The sequence below is a fragment of the Eptatretus burgeri genome, chromosome 1 (assembly GCF_056783735.1).
Source record: "Eptatretus burgeri isolate ZD-2024b chromosome 1, Ebu_testis_v1, whole genome shotgun sequence".
Taxonomy (NCBI): Eukaryota; Metazoa; Chordata; class Myxini; order Myxiniformes; family Myxinidae; genus Eptatretus; species Eptatretus burgeri.
Genome location: NC_140961.1, coordinates 84,454,106 through 84,476,350, shown reverse-complemented (window position 1 = coordinate 84,476,350; position 22,245 = coordinate 84,454,106). Strand labels below are relative to the sequence as shown.

General features: G+C 41.7%; 1 protein-coding gene across 2 annotated transcripts in view; it reads right to left on the bottom strand.

Moving 5' to 3' along the window:
* LOC147034881 (NADH-cytochrome b5 reductase 1-like) overlaps window positions 1–19,653 on the bottom strand; it is a 33,873-nt gene extending 14,220 nt beyond the window's left edge. Inside the window, exons 1-4 of one of the 2 annotated variants that reach the window (XM_085890519.1) lie at window positions 19,489–19,653; window positions 13,826–13,990; window positions 10,690–10,762; window positions 8,662–8,768 (exon numbers count right to left, since the gene is read on the bottom strand). In XM_085890519.1, the coding sequence (XP_085746645.1) occupies window positions 8,662–8,768; window positions 10,690–10,762; window positions 13,826–13,990; window positions 19,489–19,497 (354 nt within the window). In that variant the 5' untranslated portion in view covers window positions 19,498–19,653. The remainder of the gene's footprint in view (window positions 1–8,661; window positions 8,769–10,689; window positions 10,763–13,825; window positions 13,991–19,488) is intronic. The other variant, XM_085890526.1, reaches the window with a different exon arrangement.
* Between the last annotated feature and the right edge of the window lie 2,592 nt (window positions 19,654–22,245).

Below are 22,245 nucleotides of genomic sequence, written 5' to 3'. Positions count from 1 at the left end.
ACATCAGCTGCGTATTCAGTTCTGACTGAAGGGTATGGCAGGAGCAACCCTGGATGAAGGACTGCATAACCTTGGTTGAACACCACTGAAGCCGAAGCAGAAGATGGTTGCACTAGCTGAGACAGCACATTGCGCCCATGCTCCAACATTGGCTCCACGGGGCAAGTGATGTGTGAGGCTTCTGTTAGCAAAGAGAGACAAGTAAGGGCCAGTGGTACAGGACTGGGTACAGAGCTAGTTGTCCGTCTCATCAGGCAAAGGCTATATTGACTCGGTGAAGTTTTGTGGCAATTTGATATAAAATTTACATGTGGGTGTAAAAGTGTAAACCACAGCAACTCATTCATTTGGATTCAACACCTGGCTGCATCATTTTTGGAAGCACAGCTGTGCCACGGCTGTGCCAAAGGGAGCAGGAGCTCCTTGTGAGCCAACGGCCATCCATATCTAGTGTCCAACTGTGTCTGCGGACGTCCTCATGCAGTTGGGTTACTTTTTATTAGGAGGTTGGTGGCAGGATTTGAACACTCCAGCCACCGTAAAACCCTTCATTCCGCAAAACATAAGAAAACTGTAAAGAAAATTGAAAACCCACTCTGTGGGAGTACCTCCTGCGCAGCTGCCCTCCGCAAGGCAGCACACCAGATGACGGGATTGGGGCAAAGCCTTTCGGACACCCACTCTTTGATGATGGGCAGAAAACCACCGGGTAACCTTCCCAGGTCAGATCGTGGTCGTGTTTGTCGGGGTAGTGCTGAGGTGTCGTCCACCAGGCAGCGGTCTCTTTGGGTTAACCAGAGGTGGACCTTTCGGGTGAGTACCTGGAATGTCCTATCCCAAAGAGAGGATGATCACCTGTCTCTTTTATCATCTGAGCTCAAGCGTTTGGACATCGGTATTCCCGCACTCTCTGAGGTTCGGAGACCGGATAGTGGTGACATCATGGTGGGTGGTTAAACCCACTTTAGCCTGGTCACTCTGATGGTTACCATGCCCAAGGAGTTGCTGTAGGTGTGTCCAATAAGCTCATTACAATGATAATTGAGACAACACCGGTCAACGAGCATATTACGTGACGAATAATTCGTCACTCATTGGCTGTAGTTTCCCTAGTCTCTGTGTATGCTCCAACTGAGGAGAGTGACCTCACCGTGAAGGACGCATTATATGCCAAGCTTGAGTCTGTGGTTGATCAGTGTGCTGGGCGAGATACTCTTCTACTCTTGGGGAATTTCAATGGATCGACTGGAACAGATAGGGATGGTTATGAGGTGTGTGTTGGCCCTCATGGGTCTGGAACTGTGAACCAGAATAGCACTAACTTCCTTAACTTTACAAGAAGTCATAGACTTAGGGTGGCCGGTTCATGGGTTCAGCGCCCACATGCTCATCGCTAGACTTGTTATTCCAACGCTGGTGGTGTGACAAATTAGAATGACCATGTGCTCATTGATGGTCGCTGGAGGATGATCCAGAACTGCAGGGACGACCGGAGTGTTCAATTCCTCAACACTGAGCACTGGCTTGTGGTAGCAACTCTGAAGTTGCAGCTTAATCGGGAAGAATGGTACCATCGCAGCCGAGGCCGGATCTTGGCAAGTTCAAGGATGAGAGGGTAGCTGAGGAGTTTGTGAACAGGCTGAGTGGGATTTGGGGGGTCTGAGTGCTTCGTGGAATCCTGAAGAGTTGTGGAGCGCCTTCAAGACCACAATCATTGATGTTGCCGGTGGATGTATGGAACTCACCATAAGGCGAAGAAGAATTTTGTCTCTCAAGGGACACTGGATACCATTGACCAGTCGCAGGGCCAGGCTTAATGGCAGAGCTGAGCTGTTCAGGGAGTTGAGGTGCAAAACTGTACGGGCGCTGAGCGTGGACAAGGAGGCCTATGTGTGCCTATCTGTGAGGGGGTAGAGCATCTCCTGTGGTCAAGTGATTCTCGTCCCGCTTGCAGGAGAATTCACGCACTGTGTTCCACCAGTGGAACCAAAGCCCATCCCTCGGTGTACTACAGTTAGATCGGAGGGTGGAGGGTACTTGATAGAGGAGTCTGAAGTGAAGACCCGCCTGGCCAGTTACGTTGAGCGGCTGTACCAGGCTGATTCACCAGCTTTTAAGTTGGGTGTCAGGAGTGTTGCTATCCCTATTGCTGACTCTCCATTCAACTGTGATCCACCTTCATTTGTGGAAACACAGGCTGCGCTGAACCGGTTGAAATGGGGTAAAGCTCCCGGGATCTGTGGCATCCATGCGGAACTTCTCAAGGATGGTGGAATTGTTGTACTCATGTCGTTACATGCAGTTCTATGGTCTGCCTGGAACACAGAAATCATCCCAACTGACTGTAAGAGGGGCCTTGTTGTCCCTCTCTGGAAAGGGAAGGGTGATCGCTAGGACTGCAACAACTACCGAGGGGTGACGCTGCTCTCAGTGCTGGGCAAGGTCTTTGCTCGGATAGTTCTTGATAGGGTTTGCCACGATGTGCTTGAGCATCAGCACCCAGAGCCGTCGTGCTTTACATCAGAGGTCAGCGATTAACCGTATCCTTGCCCTTCGAGTCCCCACTGAATGCAGACGACAGTTTCGGCAGGGCCTGCTTGCAGCCGTTATTGATCTCTGCACAGCGTTTGATTCAGTTATTCGGGATGCCCTCTGGAGGATTCTTAGTCTTCGTGGGGTGCCGTGAAAACTGATCAATCTGGTGTTTGAACTATACTCTGGTACTGAGAGTGTTGTGAGATGTGGTGATCCCCTCTCCGACTTATTTCCAGTTGTTATTGGAGTTTGTCAAGGGTGTGTACTGGTCCCCACACTTTTCACTGCTTGTCTAGACTGGATTCTGGGGAGGATGTCAGAGCGATCAAGCTGCAGTGCATCGTTTTGGAATGTCAAGGTCTCTGAGATTCATTTTGCAGATGATGCAGTCATCTTTGCAGAGACTCTGGATATCTTTGTGGGGGCCCTCGCGGTGCTGAATGCGGAGTCGGAGCCATTGGGATTTTGGGATTCCTGGGTCAAAAATAAGATACAGGCTTTCAAGAACATCTTGGACGCTGCTATCTTGTCTGGACCTGTTGTGGTGAGGATGTTGAGGTCTCGAAGAGATTCACTTTCCTGGTCAGTGATATTCATGTCTGTGGTGGCTGTGAGCCAGAGGTCAATAAATGCCTGGGTCGGGCCTGGGGAGTCATGGATTCACCGGATCATGGGGTATGGTGCTGTTGGTACCTGTGCAGGAAGAGGAAAGTCTGAGTCTTCAGGTCCTTGGTGCTTGCAGTCTTGCTCTATGGATGTGAGACTTGGACTCTGACCAGGCATCTGTGATGGAGACTTAATATCTCTGGTACCAGGACTCTTCGGAGAATCCTTGGCTATCGCTGGTCGGATTTTGTGTCCAACGACCGGTTGCTGTGAGAGACTCAAGTGAGATTTGTTACCTGCATAGTCCGTGAGCATCAGCTATGGCTGTATGGACATCTGGCTCATTTTCCTGATGCTGATCCTGCTCACCAGATTCTCTCAGCGAGGGAGTCTCATGAGTGGAGGAGGCCAATGGGCTGACCACCTGCCTTGTGGTTACAGCAGGTTGATCAGCATCTCAAGGAGATGTGGATGGGCCAGACATCTGCCTGGAGGATGGCCAGACGGAGGCCCCAGGAGTATCTCAATCTTGGCGAAAAGCGGACGCAGCGACACGCAAGCTCCCATAACTGACCAGACCTGACCGACTGTGCCACTGATTCATTGCCCCTCTAGGTTGGGGCAGAAATTTGGAATTTTCCTCGGGTCCCAGCAACAACCACATTATCTTTGCAGTTAAAGCAATGCAGAGAAGGCAATCAAATTGGTTACAGAAATTCAGAGTAGCCCATTGCAGAAAAGGGGCTGACGAATACAGGATCCCGCATGAAAAAAAAACTTTGTCCCATATCTCACAGGCATGCAGGAGGACCAGTGCCAGGGTAACAGGAGGACCAGTGCCAGTGCCAGGGTAATACGGCATTGTGAGGTGACTCACTTCAGGTGCGGTCGACTCAAGCAACAAACATACACGTCTCTACCTCGAGGATCTGAGGATCCCCACCTCAGCAGGGATCTGAAAACTGGACATAATTGCTGCAAGAGAAGACAGGCCAGTGGTTCTTGACATGCAGATAAAGAGCGATACCCTGGAGCTATCATGGGAGCACAAGCAAAATTAAGTACAACAATAACCCAGATGCAAGATTGGATAAAGCTCAAATTTGGTGAAATGGCATCATCAGTCAGTTGGCATGGAGTATGGACGCAGGAGGCAGCGGTGGTGCTCCGCAACTTAGACCTCATGAACAGCTATCTCAGGATCATCTTGGTTAATGTGGTAGCCTTCATATTCACAATCACCATGCCCTCCCTACAAGTGTTCCCTTCAGTGTAGAATGACCAAAGCCACAGTTGAAAGTATTTTGAGCCGAGAGGTGCTACTTGCCTTGTGAAGATAGGCAGCAGTCTGTTGTTTATACACTGCCCAAGTAACAATGTGTAAGGGCTTTTACCAGGACCAGCATCAAGTATCCTGAACACTTTTCATGAAGTGCCAAAGCTGACAGACTGACACGGAGAAGATGTGCATGAGGCAGTTGGTCCTAATCACTTTGTTCAGTTCATGGCGGACAACGCTGACCACAGTGCGAGAACACTAGATGGATTCAACACATTCCATGGAATGGGAATGAGGGAATCATAGTTGCAGTGATGCCTGGAACCAAACGACAAATACCAGTGCCAAGATGTTCTCTAATAGCAGAAAATGTATCAACACTCAAGAAGATTGACATATAATGCTTAAAACCATCCAATATTTTTCAACACACCATCCAATAGTGACCAATCGCTGGCCTACAAATAACTGCAGAATTTCCACTATGGTGACCCAACACAGAAAGTAGATGTTCTCTGGAACATTGCATGGCCAATGAATTCACCCAAGCCTTGGTGGTCAGGAATGATGCAAGCTGTCAGTCAAGGAAGTCACCCAGGCCAATCATCCATTACATATCCTCCAATGATAGACATGAAAGATAGTGGCACAAGTTGTCGACTCAACACTACAATTTGTGTGTGCAGAGGACAAATGCTACCATGTAACACCTAACCACACCTTTGTTCAACCTTTATTGTGAGAAACTAACACCATTTTGGCCAGTGAACCATCTAACAGCGAGATGCATTCGTTTGTGCTTTGCTTAGATTGTTTCCACACCAATATGAGCTTCCTAGGTTACATAGGACATGCGATGTTAGTGTCAGGCCTTCAAGAACTGCTGGAGACTGCGTATGCTTCAAACCTAGTGGGGCACATGATCAGTTGCAAAGATGTGGTGAGAGCAGAAACATAACATTTTCTTGATCATAGTGCTCTGAATGCAACGATTGCGACAAAAAATAGTTCAATTTCCCCCTTCAGGACCCCCACATGACTGAAAATACTGAAGTCGGAAATACAACGGTAACAACCAATCCACCTAAGGATCGATTTGTGGCTGAGGATAATGCTGAAGAGAGGCAGAATACACTCACTCCAACAGACCTCTCCATCTCAATCTCAGAGATTAATCCCGAATATGTTCCAGTTACAGCAGAAGACATCGACGAAGACTTGACCGTAGCAGTCCAGCTCCATGAAAAACTTATGGCTGGTGAACTTTCAGCAGATACAGTCTGTTTACAAGTATCACTTGACGAGGTCCAACAAAAAACAGATGATTAAAAGGCTGCAATATCTGGTCATCATACTGGACGTTTGGTTGGAATACATGAAGATGACTGATGTGCTTCGCCAACTCACAAAGTCAGAAAGAACGGGAAATTGGGAAGGGAACTTCGTCTCCAGTCGCTTGAAGAAATGCTGCAGTATTTCACAGCTGCTCGGGGAACAATTTGTATGCAAAATCTGTGCACATTTACCTACAACTGATGATCCAACTAGAGAGCCAGCATCCGGATGTGTTTGCTTTCTTCCAAACTGGGCACTATGTAATTTGACGAGACGACTGATATCATCAGATTTGATTATCGAACAAGTGCTACTGAGAACCAGGGAAACGACAGGAGGACTTACACATGATTAGGGAATGGCGGAGTCTCAACAGACACAATGGCTCCTGTCTATGTGCGGAATTTGAATGATGCCATGCAGGAGGTAACGGATGCAGAATATCCGACAAGCGAGCAACAGAAAAATATGACAAAACCAAGGCAGGCAAGAGATAACAGTGACACAACTTGGCTCCTTGAGTTTCTTCTGGATCGGAATCCTTTCTGTGCAGATGTAAATCTGCGTAATATCGTCACTGGTGTTACAGTTGACAAAACTAAATGTGGACAAAGCAAAAGAAGTGGGTTGTGAAATCCTTGAATCAATGGTGGGGAACAATGTTATGGACTATACGTTCAAGAAAAAGGAACGTGTTGTTACCATGGCCAATAAGGTTTCTGCTAAAATTGACGGTGAACCCATCCTTGTGGATCCAATTGCTCTTTCAGCGTTTGGTTACAGCTGCCACTGAAGTCACTGACAATAGAGCAGATGTATTCAAATATGAGCTGTGCAGCCAACGGTCATCTTTATTTGAATCATTGGGGCTTCTTCAAGAGGCAAACAAGCCAGCATTTGCTGACACAATTTGGACTGCAGGGAGAGGTGCCGACATGCCTCCGCCATCAGAAGGAGAAATGAAGAATATCCTTGACGATGGCTCACTACTCCAATGACAGTCAAATTTATCATCACGTGGCAATGATGGTGTCTACAAGATGTACAGACTATGTTACAAGAAAGTATGAATATCCCAGCATTGTTTATCCATATTAATAAATGTCAGTGTGTGTGTGTGTGTGTGTGTGTGTGTGTGTCAATGTGTCTCCTCCATAACTCCAAAACCATGAAACTTAGCAGCCTGAAAATTTGCATGCTTACCAAAGGAACTCCAAGGGAGGACATGAATGAAAATTGGGTGTTAGGGTCAATTGAAACATCCCTTTTCAGGATAATTAACGGCCTTATTTAATTATCCTTTATCAAGATGTCATTCTTGGTCAGCCCTCTGTCAGCTTGCTGGGGTCTTAATTTACCATTTTTTGGGGCATGCTCAACAATGCCAAGACTGGGAAAAGGCTGTGACATTTTCTTAACTGGAAGCACCCGCCACAGGAACCGTCAAGGGAGTCAGGTTATTATATTTATGCCTATTTTACTCCAGGGGGTTCCAGGATTACACACCCCAAAAATGGTTGTGGTCGGTTCAGCCGTTTTTGCGGTACCTGGGAACAGACAGACCGACGGATGATGAATTATAGTAAGAAGATAAAGTTTTTCTTTCACTTTCCTCACTCATATTATCGAATGCCTGATCATCATATCTACGAATTACTGGATACATTTGCAACGCCTATAAATGCCTGGAGACGCCAGTGTATGTGGCTTTATTAAATTTCCCCACATGCCACAAGCTCAAAAATCTCGATCTCAGCCGAATTTCAAAATTTAAACTTCTTCATTGACTTCAGCAGCAGTTCCGACTGCTGACAAAAAAAAGTGTTCTTTTGTCCAATTCGGACATTGCTTGGGGGTTTCAGGTTGCATGGGTTTAAAAGACCAATCAGCGATCGCTAATCGCTTACCAAGACAATCATTTCTTATCAACCGTTTCGTTGGAGTGCAGAAGCCACTTGGTGAGTGCTCTACAATATTTGCACCGTTCCTGAATGTATCAATTAACTTGAACAAAGTTCAGGGCCCATTCACCTGCTTTTGGCCATGTGGTACCTCGGGTGGTGGTTCGCTTGCTGAAAATGTGCAATTTAATTTTACACCACGTTTCCCTTTTTTGTAAGATCTTCTTTCATGATACAACCCATCACTTCGGCATAGATAGATACATGTAAAAAAAATTAACGTTTCGTTTTTAAAACTTTCTTCAACCATTTTGTTGGAGTTCTTGGTTGAGTGGAGTACTTAACATCTTAGAGTTGAGGACTTTAAGTCACATTTTACATTGCATGGATTTCAAAAGAGCAGTGTAGTTTATGATTTAACATGTCGTTTACAAAACATGAGGATAAGTTTGTCATGGATGAAAGAGAATCCAAACTCAGAAAAGAAAGCTCAAAGCAGGTTTGCTACCTGAGGTACCCAGTACTCATCAATGTACCATATTCTTGACAGTGTCAGTTCTGCTGTAACAGCCTTATGGCAAGTGTTGAGCTGAATGGTTTACAGTTGCCCTCCCAGCAGTTTGTCAGAATTGTAATTTATAACATGTTTAGGGTGACTGCAATAAGTCATCTACTCTTCGTGAAAGACATGGGATATTTTACGTCCAATGAACAGTGTGAGCAGATGGGTCTTCTGGCTCAATGTCCTTCCAACGGAGGGGGGAGGGGTGAGGGTGCATATTGATGCCTCACCCTGCATGCATGCAAACCACCGGTTAACAGTTTTGAGATTCAAACCTTGACTAAACAGCTCAGTGGAGTGTGTGCATACCTCCAATTAGCTATCTTTACAGACTACAAACCTATAATCAAAAAGGTAAACCAGCAAAAACAAAACATTCAAGACTGTAAAAATGCAATCTTAAAATCTCTACTTTAGTGTTCCCCTCAACTGACATTTATCACCTTGAAAAGGAAGTCCACATATCCTTTGGTACGAGGGCTGGAGATGGGGAAACGACTGATGGAGGTACGACGCTGCCCGATATCAGCAGTCAGCTCCACAAACTGACCTACAACATAACTAAAATTAAGACTAACAGCATCCACCAAATGAAAGTCAGTTTCATAGATTTACAAATCAGTATTTTTTCTGTCACATCTTAAGAGCTCAAACCAGACTAACGCAAAGAAATCCAAAACGAGAGCTCACCCGAATGATATGCCTATTTGGGGTTGCTGGACATTGTGGATGAGGCTGACAAAACTGGATTAGATATTCTTTTTTTGGTATACAGTGTCAAGGCTCGTGGAGGAGTTGCAACACAAGATAGATCAGGATGTAATAATAAGAACAGTAGAAAGAGAAGGAGAGAAGGGAACACAGCAACAGCATGGTTCAGGTTTAAAAAAAAAATTAATTGTTTAAAAAAAATAGGGAGAGGGACACTTGGAGGGATAAGGTATGTGGGAAAGCATGAGAGCAAGGGGACAGGAGGTGAGCAAAATGGATATAGCCACAAACTAAGTCACTGAAGCGGAGAGAAAACTGGAAACCAAGAGAGGTTGGCTTGCAAAGGGTTATTAGGAGTCAAAAAGATCATTGTAGTGGATGGGGGAGGGGGGAGTGACCCGAGATGTTGGTGAACAACTGTCTTGAAGTCCTGGAGGGAAGAATGAGATTGATGAGACAGAGAAAGTTGGTTTCACAGGTTGGGAGGGGGGGAGGAAAAAATGAGTGTCGGTGAGCAGTTAGGCTGGATTTTGGGAAAATAATCAGGAGAGAGTGACTGGCAGACTGGGAAACATGCAGAAACCTGGGAGGGACAGAGCATGGAAAGAGCAGAAAGTACAAAGCCAGAAACCACCCACTTGTCTGTGATGTGAAAGAGATCCAGAGACCTTCATTGTGGGAGATACCAATGATCTTGCATTATTCTCACTTCAAATATTAGTCGTGATAAATTAATCACTCTTCCTTCACCATATTAAGACAAAGTGGGACCCAAAGATGTACTTTAATACACTGGATAAAGGCGTTCCACAACAAGCATTTACAAACAAACAGTCAAAGAAGGACTCAGTCTGGTAAAGCACAATCAAACAGTTGTTACCTCCACCACTGAATGTGGATGGAGGTTATGTTTTCACCACTGTTTATCCATCTGTCTTTGAACATGGTATCTCAAAAAAAGTTATGAACAGATTCAGATGTAACTTGGTGGACAGGTTGGTTGGGTGTGTGACGAGGACAAAATTTGATTTGATTTTGGTGAAGATCCAGATCCTGCCCATTGGTAGGATATAAAACATAAACTGTTCAGCCTGCTGGAGGTATGCGCTCCATCAAATGCCATTCTACTTTGGCAATATGATCAGCTGAACAAGTTTCATGAACTGTACACAGACCTCTGAATGATCACAGATCAAAATAATTGATCATTACCAATGACTTAATACATTTTCCCTGGTGCTCTTTAATGAAGGATGGAAGGAAGCAAACAGTTACCAAGGTTGAAGGATATGTTCTAAGTGGTTGTTTAGACTTTGATCTTTAGATGAATTAGAAAAGTTGGTGAGCTGATGTCAGCAGTCGCTTGCCTTCGACGTGGAACAAGTCCAACAAAGCTTTTAATGCAAAGAAAAGTTTGCCATAAAGGATGAAAATCAGATATCTTGACCTACGATAAAGTTGACAACAAAGAGCACAAACCAGCTTGACTGTTCAGCTTCCAATTCAGAAATATGCAAAAAAAATTAAGTTGAAAAGAACATATGGAAAAAAAAATGAAATAATGCTTATCCAAATATGTCACATTCTCTTTTCAATCCACACCCATCCATTCTTCAAACAGCCCTTTGCCAAAATACAGGCAAATAATTAATCATCAACATTATAGAAGCTATACACCTGCATGAACGCACGCATGCACAGCAGCAGTCAAAACTTATGAGATAACTCAAGTATAAATTGTGGACGACATAGTTACATACCCAGTGGTACACCGAGGATGTGGTCAGGTGAAGGCAGAGCAAATCGCAGCCGCTTCACGTGCTTGTTGACGACCTGAGAAAGTATTAAAGGTTTTATTTATTATTGGGGTTTCATACATACATTTGTAGAACATGCCATTTTAAATGAAAAAATAAACTATCTTTGGCAAAAAATATAAAAAGCAATTTCAAATGTACAACTGCACATTTTTTGCTAAACTTTGCCAATAAACTACAAATTGACATCACAAAGCAGTTTCAACAATGAAAAGTGTTGCATTGATCTTCAAATCAAACAGCCACAATAATTACGAGTCAGGAATAGAAACTTGGAACCCCAAGTTGCAAAGTTAGAAACATCCCCCAACAAGAAAATGAGCAATCAGAGATTGCAGACACTCGCCAGGACTTGTTTTGTGCGGTGTTTGTGGAGTGTTGTGTTATGTATTTTGTGTGGTGTTTGTGTACTGATGTGTAACTGATGTGTTACATAATTAATAATAGACATAACTATCAGTGCTACTTTATAACTGCTCTCAGTGATGACTGGATACCAAAACGTCATGCTTTGATGCAACCCCGCTTTGATCGGACATCTGACTCTGACCCATGACATTTATTATTCAATTGAATTTACAATGGGATTAAAATAAATTCAATTCAAATCAAATTGAAGACCAAATAGGTACATTCCTGCATTGGAGTCATCACAAGGAACCTGAACAAGCAAAAAAGCAAAGAAGCAAAGATGCAGTCATCAGGAGGAACCTGGATAGGATTCAGGTTTCAGCTGCTACTCCTCTAACCTCAAATTAGGCAAGCCTGGTGTTGGCTTCGTGGCTAGGGTGGCTGGCTTGGGATCCTAGGGTCCTGAATTTGAGTCCCGTTCGTTGCTGAATTAACACAAGGTGGGGTCAACTCAGCCTGTCATTCTTCTGAGGTTGGCAGAATGACTACCAGTGCACTGGTAGAGAGGCACAGCATCAGTGGCACAGCCGTGTTCCAAGAAAGGATAGCTACCCAGCAGCCAAGCTGCCATATGCAAAAAGAACAGAAAACCATTGAAAGCAGCCAAGTAAGCCTTACTTAAAATTTTTTGAAAAGGAACCCAGATCAAAAAAAAATTCATATTTCTGGCTGCCAGACCATGCATCCGATCAAAAATTAAGAAATAATTTTTTTTAAAGATTTTTGCTCAATTCAATATGGCTGCCAGACCACATGACCTATCAATTATTCATGACTCTTCTGGTATCCCCAAGGCTTGGGGATTATGTTTGTGAAGTTTCCCCTCGATCTGTCCAGTCGTTCTGGAGAAGATTTTTTTATAGGTTTTAGGGTAAATGCAATATGGCTGCCAAACCTTGTGACCCATGATATCATATGTGAGAACATTTTTTTCCTCATGGATAGGCGGTCATACTTGAAAAGTTTTGCCTCAATCTGTTCAGCCATTTCAGAGAAGATTTTTGAAGGTTAAAAAAAATAAAAATAAAAAAAATAATATGGCTGCCGAACCACGTGACCAATGTCATTAATTTTTTTTCCTGTGGATCAATTTATCCCGAGATGACCCTAAAAAAATTCATAATGATTAGATGAAGCATTCTATGTACTAGTGCGGGCCCGTAGGTGCGTAAACGACGACTGGATTGGGGCATTTTTTTACCCGCCCCCACCCCCACCCCCTCTCTCGCCCCCTCCTATCTCCCCCTCTCTCGTGCCAGTACCCTCTCTCGCGGGTGAGGCATGCCAGTATGTGCAGCTTCGTTCCTTTGCTCTCGTAAACAACGACTGGATTGGGGCATTTTTTCAATTAGATTGGACCAACCGTATCATAAATGGCCATAACTTGGGAAACACCTGGGAAACATACTCAGGTCCCCAGCGTCAATTGTGATGTCATATCAAGCGAATAAGAATTGTGACGCCCCCTCTCTCTCACCCCCCTCTCTCCACCCTAGTCTTGCCCCCCTCTCTCCCCCTCCTCTCTAGTCTCGCCCTCCTCTATCCCCCTCCTCTCTTGCCCCTCTCTCTCGCCCCCACTCTCACCCCCCTCTCTCCCCCTCCTCTCTCATGGGTCCCTCTCTCTCGCCCCTCTCTCTCACCCACACTCTCACCACCCCCTCTCTTGCCCGCTCTCTCACCCTCCTCTCTCCCCCCTCTTCCCCTCCTCCTCTCTCCCCCCTCCTCTCTCGCCCCTCTCTCTGTAAATGTATTCACAAATGTAAATGTATTCACAAAAAGCAATAAATAAAGAAATAAATAAACATTAATTGTGACGTCATTCGTGATGTCATAGCACCGTGTCCTGTCATTGGTTTGGTAAATAAATGGCCATAACTTGTGCACCGCTTGTCCGATTAATATCAAACCTTGAAAAGGCACATACTCGGGTCCCCAGCATCGATTGTGACGTCATACCAAACGAAGAAGAAGAACTGTGACGTCAATCGTGGAAAAATAAATAAATAAGTAAACATGACTTGTGACGTCATTCGTGACGTCATAGCACTGTGTCTTGTCATTGGTCGACAGATAAATGGCCGTAACTTGGGAACCGCTCGTCCGATTGACATCAAACCTTGAAAGGCACATCCTCGGGGCCCCGGGAATATTCCTGGCAAGTTTCAATCAGATGGGACTGGCGGTCGTCGAGAAACGGCGGTGGCAGACAAACACACACACACACACACACAGATTGCTGGAATTAGAGATAGATACAATGACGTCATAACAAAGGCACCTCTGACATCATACAAAAAAATTCATATTCCCCATGATGAGTACTTGACATGTGCCATGTTTCAATTTTTTCCTTCATGCAGTTTCAGAGATAAAGAGGTCCAAAGTTTTTCCTTTTTTCCAACATGACTGCCACACCACTGACCTATCACGTCATAATTATCATTGAAACATTTTACACGAGTAGTCGCTCCTATGGTGAAACTTTCGTGTCAATGCGACACGTTCTGTGCGGACAGACAGACAAACGGACCCAAATGCAATACCCTCTCCTCTGGTGAAGGTCATAAAGCAGAGTTTGCACAGCTATCAGTCTCATCCAGAAATTAATTGGAGGCCAATGGTTGAGCTTCACAAGGAGCTTACGTTTCTGGACACATTCACACGTTACCTCTTTATCGACGAGACGCAAATGATGAGGAACCGATGGGTCCGCCAATGTTTGAGGTGGTCCACGAGGGGCGTTTATCCAAGACCGAAAGAGGAGTCCGAGCGCAGTTATAACCACCACGACCAGGGATAGTAGCACACCCTGGAGAAGAGGGAGATAAAGGTCCTGGAGAACGGGGAGACATCATGGATTTGTAATGGACTTGGCAGGGCAAATGATGTGGATAAATAAGTTCTAGTCGAGCAAGCAAATAAATAAATAAATGAAAAATCACTCATAGACTGACAACTTGGCAAAACATCACAAAGTATAATGGCACTCGGTGGAGCGCCTACCTCTGCCAGGTGGAATAGTTTACATTTTGTATCCCACTGATGGGCTGGATCTGAACCAAAATCCAATCCGCTTGTTGTTGTCACCTATTCAACTCATCCACCTTGTTTTGTCATAACTCGTCCGCAACTTTTTTAGACATAGTGATATATTTAGTTTTTGGCCCTATCTATCAATTTTAGAAATTAGGCCTGTGTTGACCTTTTGACCTTAAAAATGAATCAGTAGTTGAATTCATTGACCTGATATGCAAATTCTGTTCAAGTTTCAAGTCAATCGGATGAAAATTGAGTTTTAGAAAATTTGGCCCAAATTGGCCTTTTTGGCCTAATTTAACCTTTTGGCCGATGCTTACCTCAAAATTAATGGTGGTTGAATTCAGTGACCTGATATGCAAATGCTCTTCGAATTTCAAGATAATTGGATGAAAATTGAGGATTTTAGAAATTTGGCCAAGTTGACCTTTTGGTCTTTGTTGACCTTTTCACCTATGGTGACCATAAAAATAATAGGTGGTTGAATTCAGTGACCTGAAATGTAAATCCTTTTCAAATTTCAACTCGATCGGATGAAAATTGAGGATTTAGAAAACTGGCCTTTTTGGCCCATTCTGACCTTTTGGCCGATGTTTACCTCAAAATTAGTAGGTGGTGGAATTCAATGACATGAAATGAAAACGCTCTTCAAATTTCAAGTTAATTTGTTTAAAATTGAGGTTTTACAAATTTGGCCTATGTTGACCTTTTGGCCTATGTTGACCTTACAATTAATAGGTGGTTGAATTCGGTGACTTGATGACATGCAAATGCTCTTCAAATTTCAAGTCAATCGGATGAAAATTTAGGATTTTAGAAAAATCTGGCCCAAATTGGCCTTTTGGCCTAAGTTGATCTCAAAATTAATAGGCGGATGAATTCAGCGACCTGGCATGAAAATGTTCTTCAAATTTCAAGTCAATTGGATGGAAATTGACAATTTTAGAAACAATATAAAAATTGGCCTATTTTGGGTTGACTTTATGGCCTATGTTGACCTTTTGACCGAAGATAACCTCAAAAGTACGAGGTGGTTGAATTCCCCGACCTAATATGCAAATCGTATTCAAATTTCAAGTCAATTGGATGAAATTTGAGGATTTTAGAAGAAGGCAATCAGATTGGGTACGTCCATCCATCCATTGGGACCATACTCTGCACAGAGCGTAAGTGCTGCCAAAGCAGTCACCTGGGATATTGGGCACAATCCAGGACGGGTCGCCACTCCGACGCAGGATACTCGAATGGCTCAATCATCCCAGCAAGCTGGTACTCATTTTGTCGACCTTGGAATGTTGACAGGCTGAACCCCACCTGGTATTAATTCAACGTCTGAGTGGGATTTTAACTCAGGACCCTCGGATCCCAAGCCCACCACCCTAAAAATTAGGGACAGCAACCACGCAAATGGAAGCGGTCAGAGTTGTGCTAGTGGTATGGGAGAGAACCTGCCAAAATTTCATAACTTGTGCAACAAGGAACATATTTCAATGATAAATTTAACATTGTGCATTTCTGTTTCTTGCAAAGACTTGTTTTCTTGCCAAAGATTGGATACTATTAACGATGTGTTGTTGGCACAGTGCAGCAACACGTCAACCCAAGCAGACAGTTGTGACACTATTAAAATGTCGACAACTTGAAAATCAACTTCAACCACTAAAGAGAGTACCATAGTTTGAACATGGGATGGACGACAACCTCTAAAGTTGTATCCAACGGAGTAGCCAATCATATTCTTGGCATACAGTTTAAATATTAAACATAAAATCTGGATGGTGGCGGTATGTTGTAACAATTGGATACATACACAGTTACATTACTGGGACTATTTCTTACACCTTTTCATTGTAAAGCATGAGTGCATCTGAATAATCTTAGCTAGAAAACATCAGATTTGAAAGAAGAATCAACTTTATACCTCCCAACAAACTGCTCGAGGTTATACAATTGCTGCATGAAATTAACCCACGTCCTAATTTACGACACCACCAAAGGTGGAAGGAGGTTCAGTTTCTGTCTGTCGCCTACAGGTCACAATTTTAAACCGATCTTCACATGGTAGAGTTTGTCATAATCAAGGAGCCTATTGTTAAGGTCAAAAGGTCAACATAGGGCAAATGTCAACAGCTTTGTCAAATTTCTAAAATCCTCATTTTTAATCCAATTAACTTGAAATTTGAAGAGCATTTTCATGTCAGGTCGCTGAATTCAAACACCTATTTTTGAGGTAAACATAGGGCAAAAGGTCGACGTAGGCCAATTTGGGAGAAATTTTCTAAAATTCTCAATTTTCATCCAACTGACGAGAAATATGAACAGGATTTCCATCTCAGGTCACTGAACGCAAACAATTATTTTTGAGGACAACATGGGCAGAATTTCTAAAATCGTTAATTTTCATCCGATTGACTTGAAATTTTGTTCATTTAATTCAACCACCAATTATTTTTGAGGACAACATAGGCCGAATTTCTAAAATCGTTAATTTTCATCCGATTGACTTGAAATTTTGTTCATTTAATTCAACCACCAATTATTTTTGAGGACAACATCAGCCAAAAAGTCGACATTGGCCAAATTTCTAAGAGTGTGAATTTTCATCCAATTGACTTGAAATTTGAAGAGGAGTTGCATATTTGGTCATTTAATTCAAACACCAATTACGTTTAACCCTTTGAACCCTGAACTCCTTGGGGTTTTGGCTCCTCAACCCTGGGCTCCCTGGAGAAAAATCCGGCTGCTGAGATAGATGGAGGTTTGAATCGCGGCTGGTGAGAACGTTTGCTAGAGTTCAAAGGGTTAAGGTCAAATTTGTTTTCTGGATTTTGCAAGTATCGTGCTATGCACGACATCTTTACTCGATGAAATTTTTTTTTGCCAAGTATGTTGGTCTGTAGGGTTTGTCTGTCTGTCTGTCTGTCTGTCACACGATTTTTGGCCACAGTTTTCAAGCAATTGTTCTGAAATTTATTGTGTGTGTCGTTGACCGGCCAAGGACAGCCACACTTAATTCTGGTGAAGATCCGAATCAGGATCCGGATACGACAGTTGTTTAATTTCTAAGTGATTCGTCACCATTGAGAGATGGAGATAAAAACGATATTGCATGATATCTCAAAAAGTTGTGGACGGATTTTGATTAAACTTGGTGGACATGTTGGGACGACAAATTGATTCGATTTTTATGAAGATCAGAATCCGCATCTGGATCTGAGAGTTTTTTTTGAGTGATTCTTTACCACTGAGAGATGGGGCCAAAAACTATGAATTACACGAGATCTCTAAAAGTTGTGGACGACTTGTGACAAAACGAGGTGGAAGAGTTGATTCGGTGAAAAGAACAAGCCGATTCGATTTTGGTTACGGTCCGGATTCAGATCCGACCTATCAGTGGGATACAAAAGGTAAATTATTCAGCCTGGCGGAGGTATGTTCTCTTCCGAGTGCCATTCCGTTTCGCCAAGTTGTCACTCTATGAGTGATTTTTCATTCTTGTTACTTACGAAATCTAAAGATTTCGTAAGTATATTGATGACTTCCATCCTCTGTTTGTGTGTGTGTGTGTGTGTGTGTGTGTGTGTGTGTGTGTGTGTGTTTGTAGGCACGATAACTCGAGAACGGAAGAAGCTACCAATGTCAAATTACACCACGTGATTCAGGAGCGTGATGGCTAGTGCTGATTAGATTTTGGTCAAAATCGGTCAAAGGTCAAGGTCACAGTGAGGTCAAACATCCAAAAAAAAGTTATAACTTGAGAACGGAAGAAGCTACCAATGTCAAATTACACCACGTGATTCAGGAGGGTGATGGCTAGCGCTGATTAGATTTTGGTCAAAATTGGTCAAAGGTCAAGGTCACAGCGAGATCAAACATTCGATTTTTGATGGTTTTGTACAGAATTATCGTAGAAAGCTCTGGTTTGCTTCGCTACCTTCTCTAGAGGTAGCTTTTATTAGACAAGGTCAGAGGTCAAGTTGACGATTTCGTAAGTACTAGTCTATGACTGCTTGTTTTTTTCTTTGTTTGCAGGATATGTCAAAAAGTTAGAGATGGATTTTGATGAAACTTGGTGGCCAGCTTGGTTGGGTGTGTGACAAGGACGAATTCATTCAATTTTGCTGAAGATCCGAATCTGAAAAGGAGAATTTTTTTTAATTTTTAAAGTGATTGAGAGATGGGGCAAAAAACGATATACAACAAAGCATATTATTTCAAAAAAATTATTGAGCCCAATATGTTCGACCGGATCAAGGCATTGCATGGCGGAGGTCGTGCTCTACCGAGTGCCCTTCTCGTTTAATAATGCAGAACAGGCATTCGACTAAAAGGTGACAAGATTAAATTTTTTCCCCTCTCTCCTCCACAAGTCATGCACACAGCCAATGGTGCTGTTTGTTCGGATCCTCGCATGAAAGCGCACACAAAACGAAATACCATTCGTGAAGCCACACCTCTGAACATGTTAAACAGGGAGCAACTGCAGGTATTTAACTCTGTAATGACTTTAAACGGAGGCGAGCAAACACCATAATGGTACATTCAGCTGGATGGAGCAATTAAGATGAGATCCACTTCTCAGGTTCTCATCCCCAAGGTGGTCACTGGCTAGACCAGTGGGACAACTCGAGTGCCCCCCCCCCCGAAGGGCGGAGCCTAACGGCAGGAGGCGTGACCGTGGCGCTATTATTACTCCGCCGGTTCATTGTCGAGCTATTCGGCAAATGTTAGTGGAAAGATAAACATTACACACAGTGTCTGTCACGTTCGCAAGATGGCCGGTTAAAAACTCCACCGGAATTGTGGACAATCACCTTTATCCGCAACAATCTCAAAACTCGCTCAGTACAGAAAAATAAATAAATAATGTATATATAAATATATAAGTATTAATTTTTTTGTTACAACCAATTGGGTTTATAAAAGTAGAAATCTTGATCAAACCAATCCTCCCACTCCCTGCGATTGGCATTTTTAGAATCACGAGGTGATGTTCGAAGACCTCTCGGGTCTCGCTCCTTTTTCCTTGCATTGCTAATCGACAATGTCCACCAAATCGTCTCTACTTTCACTACTAGCTCCACACCCCACCCCGTTCCCTTAACTTCCCGGTAACACAATCAAACGGATCCATTGTTCGACTTCATCAATGCGCCGCGACTGCACTACCTCCCCTACACCCTGTGTACCACTCGAACGGACGCAGAAATTGGTGGGAAAGCAAAAGCACGACCCGATCGGATCCCTGCCGGTGCTAAAGCGATCAAGATGGACCTTCAGCCCCACGTAACTCACCAGGATCATGGCTGCGGGATTCGGAAAGAAGAATGAAATAAATAAGTAAAATAAATAAATAAAAACCGCACGGTAATGTCTTCCTTTGGAGATCTCCAAACTCTCCGGAGCAGCAGATGTTCAGTTATTACGTCACAGAGGACGTGGCGATGTTTGAGGCGGAACAAACGCACAGCCCCGCCCAGATGAGATTAACCCCATTCTCGCCCCCCCAATCTCCCGCAATGTACGCGAACCCCGCCCAGATGAGATTAACCCCATTCTCGCCCCCCAATCTCCCGCAATGTACGCGAACCCCGCCCTGACGCATCAAAACAAAGCCCCAGCCCCCATTGCTGTTTGCTTTTCTCCCACGTTCCATGAATCTGGGTTTTCTCCCATTATTAAGTGGAACAAGATCCAAAAGACATGAAATTTCAAAACTTATTACCTCTGCCGCCGAAGAGGAAGGACATTATGTTTTCACCCCTCTCTGTCTGTCTGTCTGTCTGTCTGTCTGTCTGTCTGTCTGTATCACCTGCAGGTCACAATTTTAAATCAATCTTCACGAAACTTCACCACATGGTACAGTTTGTCATAAGGAAGAAGCCGATTGTTTTTTTGAGGTCAATACGTCAACATCTGCCAAAGGTCAACAATTTAGGTGTGATTTCTAAAATCCTCAATTTTCATCCGATTGACTTGAAATTTCAAGAGGATTCACTCGTATATCTCAGGTCACTGAATTCAACCACCAATTATTTCTGAGGTCAACATGGACCAAAAGGTCGACAAAGGCCAAATTTACAAAATTATCAATTTTCATCAGATTCACTTGAAATTTGAAGAGGATTTGCACATTTGGTCATTTAATTCAACCACTAATTATTTTTGAGGTCAAATTTGTTTTTCGGATTTTGCAAGTATCGCGCTCTGCACGACGTCTTCTTCTTGTTTGTCTATAATTGCAGGATATCTCAAAAAGTTGTGGACGGATTCTGACGAAACTTGGTGGACAGGTTGGGTGTGTGACAAGGAAGAAATGATTCAATTATAGTGAAGATCTGAATCCGGATCCGACAATTTTTAAAGTGATTCTTCACCATTGAGAGGTCAGGCGAAACCAATATATAGCACGATATCGCAAAAAGTTGTCAAAAGATTTGGATGAAACTTGGTGGACAGCTTGTATGTGTGAAAAGTAGGAATTGATTCGATTTTGGCGAAGATCCGAATCCGGATCTGGATCCGATAATTATTTCATTTTTAAGTGATTCTTCACCATTGAGAGATTGGGCCAAAACAATATATAGCATGATAATTCAAAAATGTATTGGGCCCGATATGTTCTCTTGGATCAGGCATTACCTGGCGGAGGTATGCGTTTCACCGAGCCCTTCTAGTTTTAATATTACTTTTGTATATATATATATATATATATATATATATATATATATATATATATATATATATATATATATATATATATATATATATATATATATATATATATATATATATATATATATCTGAAAAACAACAAAGTACTCAATAGACTCGATGGTTTATCAAATAATACGAACATTCAGAAATGTCCATGTTTCAACCACAGAGGGTCCAACGTGGCTTTCATCAGGTTTCGTAATGCGGGGCTTGTCAACGACTTGTCCCCCCAACCATGCCAAATCTTCCAATACATGTCTGATATGGTCCTGTAATATATGTCTGATATGTTCCTGTAATACATGTCTGATATGTTCCTACAACACATGTCTGATATGTTCCTACAATACATATCTGATATGGTCCTGCAATACATGTCTGATATGGCATTTGATCCATCTCTGACACGGTCCTGTAATAAATCTCTGATATGGTGCTGTATACGTATATATTCATATACACAGTGTGTATGTGTGTGTGTATATATATATATATATATATATATATATATATATATATATATATATATATATATATATATATATATATATATATATATGTAAATAAATACAAATATATATGAATATACAAACGAGGTGAATGCACCCGGCATTGCCTGGGTTCTTTTTTAATGAATTTAGTCTCCTGTACAAATATATATATATATATATATATATATATATATATATATATATATATATATATATATATATATATATATATATATATATATATATATATATATATATATAGACATATATATATATATATAGACATATATATATATATATATATATATATATATATATATATATATATATATATATATATATAGACATATATATATATATATATATATATATATATATATATATATATATATATATATATATATATATATATATATATATATATATATATATATATATATATATATATATATATATATATATATATATATATATATATATATATATATATATATATATATATATAGACATATATATATATAGACATATATATATATATATATATATATATATATATATATATATATATATATATATATATATATATATAGACATATATATATATATATATATATATATATATATATATATATATATATATATATATATATATATATATATATATATATATATATATATATATATATATATATATATATATATATATATATATATATATATATATATAGACATATATATATAGACATATATATATATATATATATATATATATATATATATATATATATATATATATATATATATATATATATATATAGATATATATATATATATATATATATAT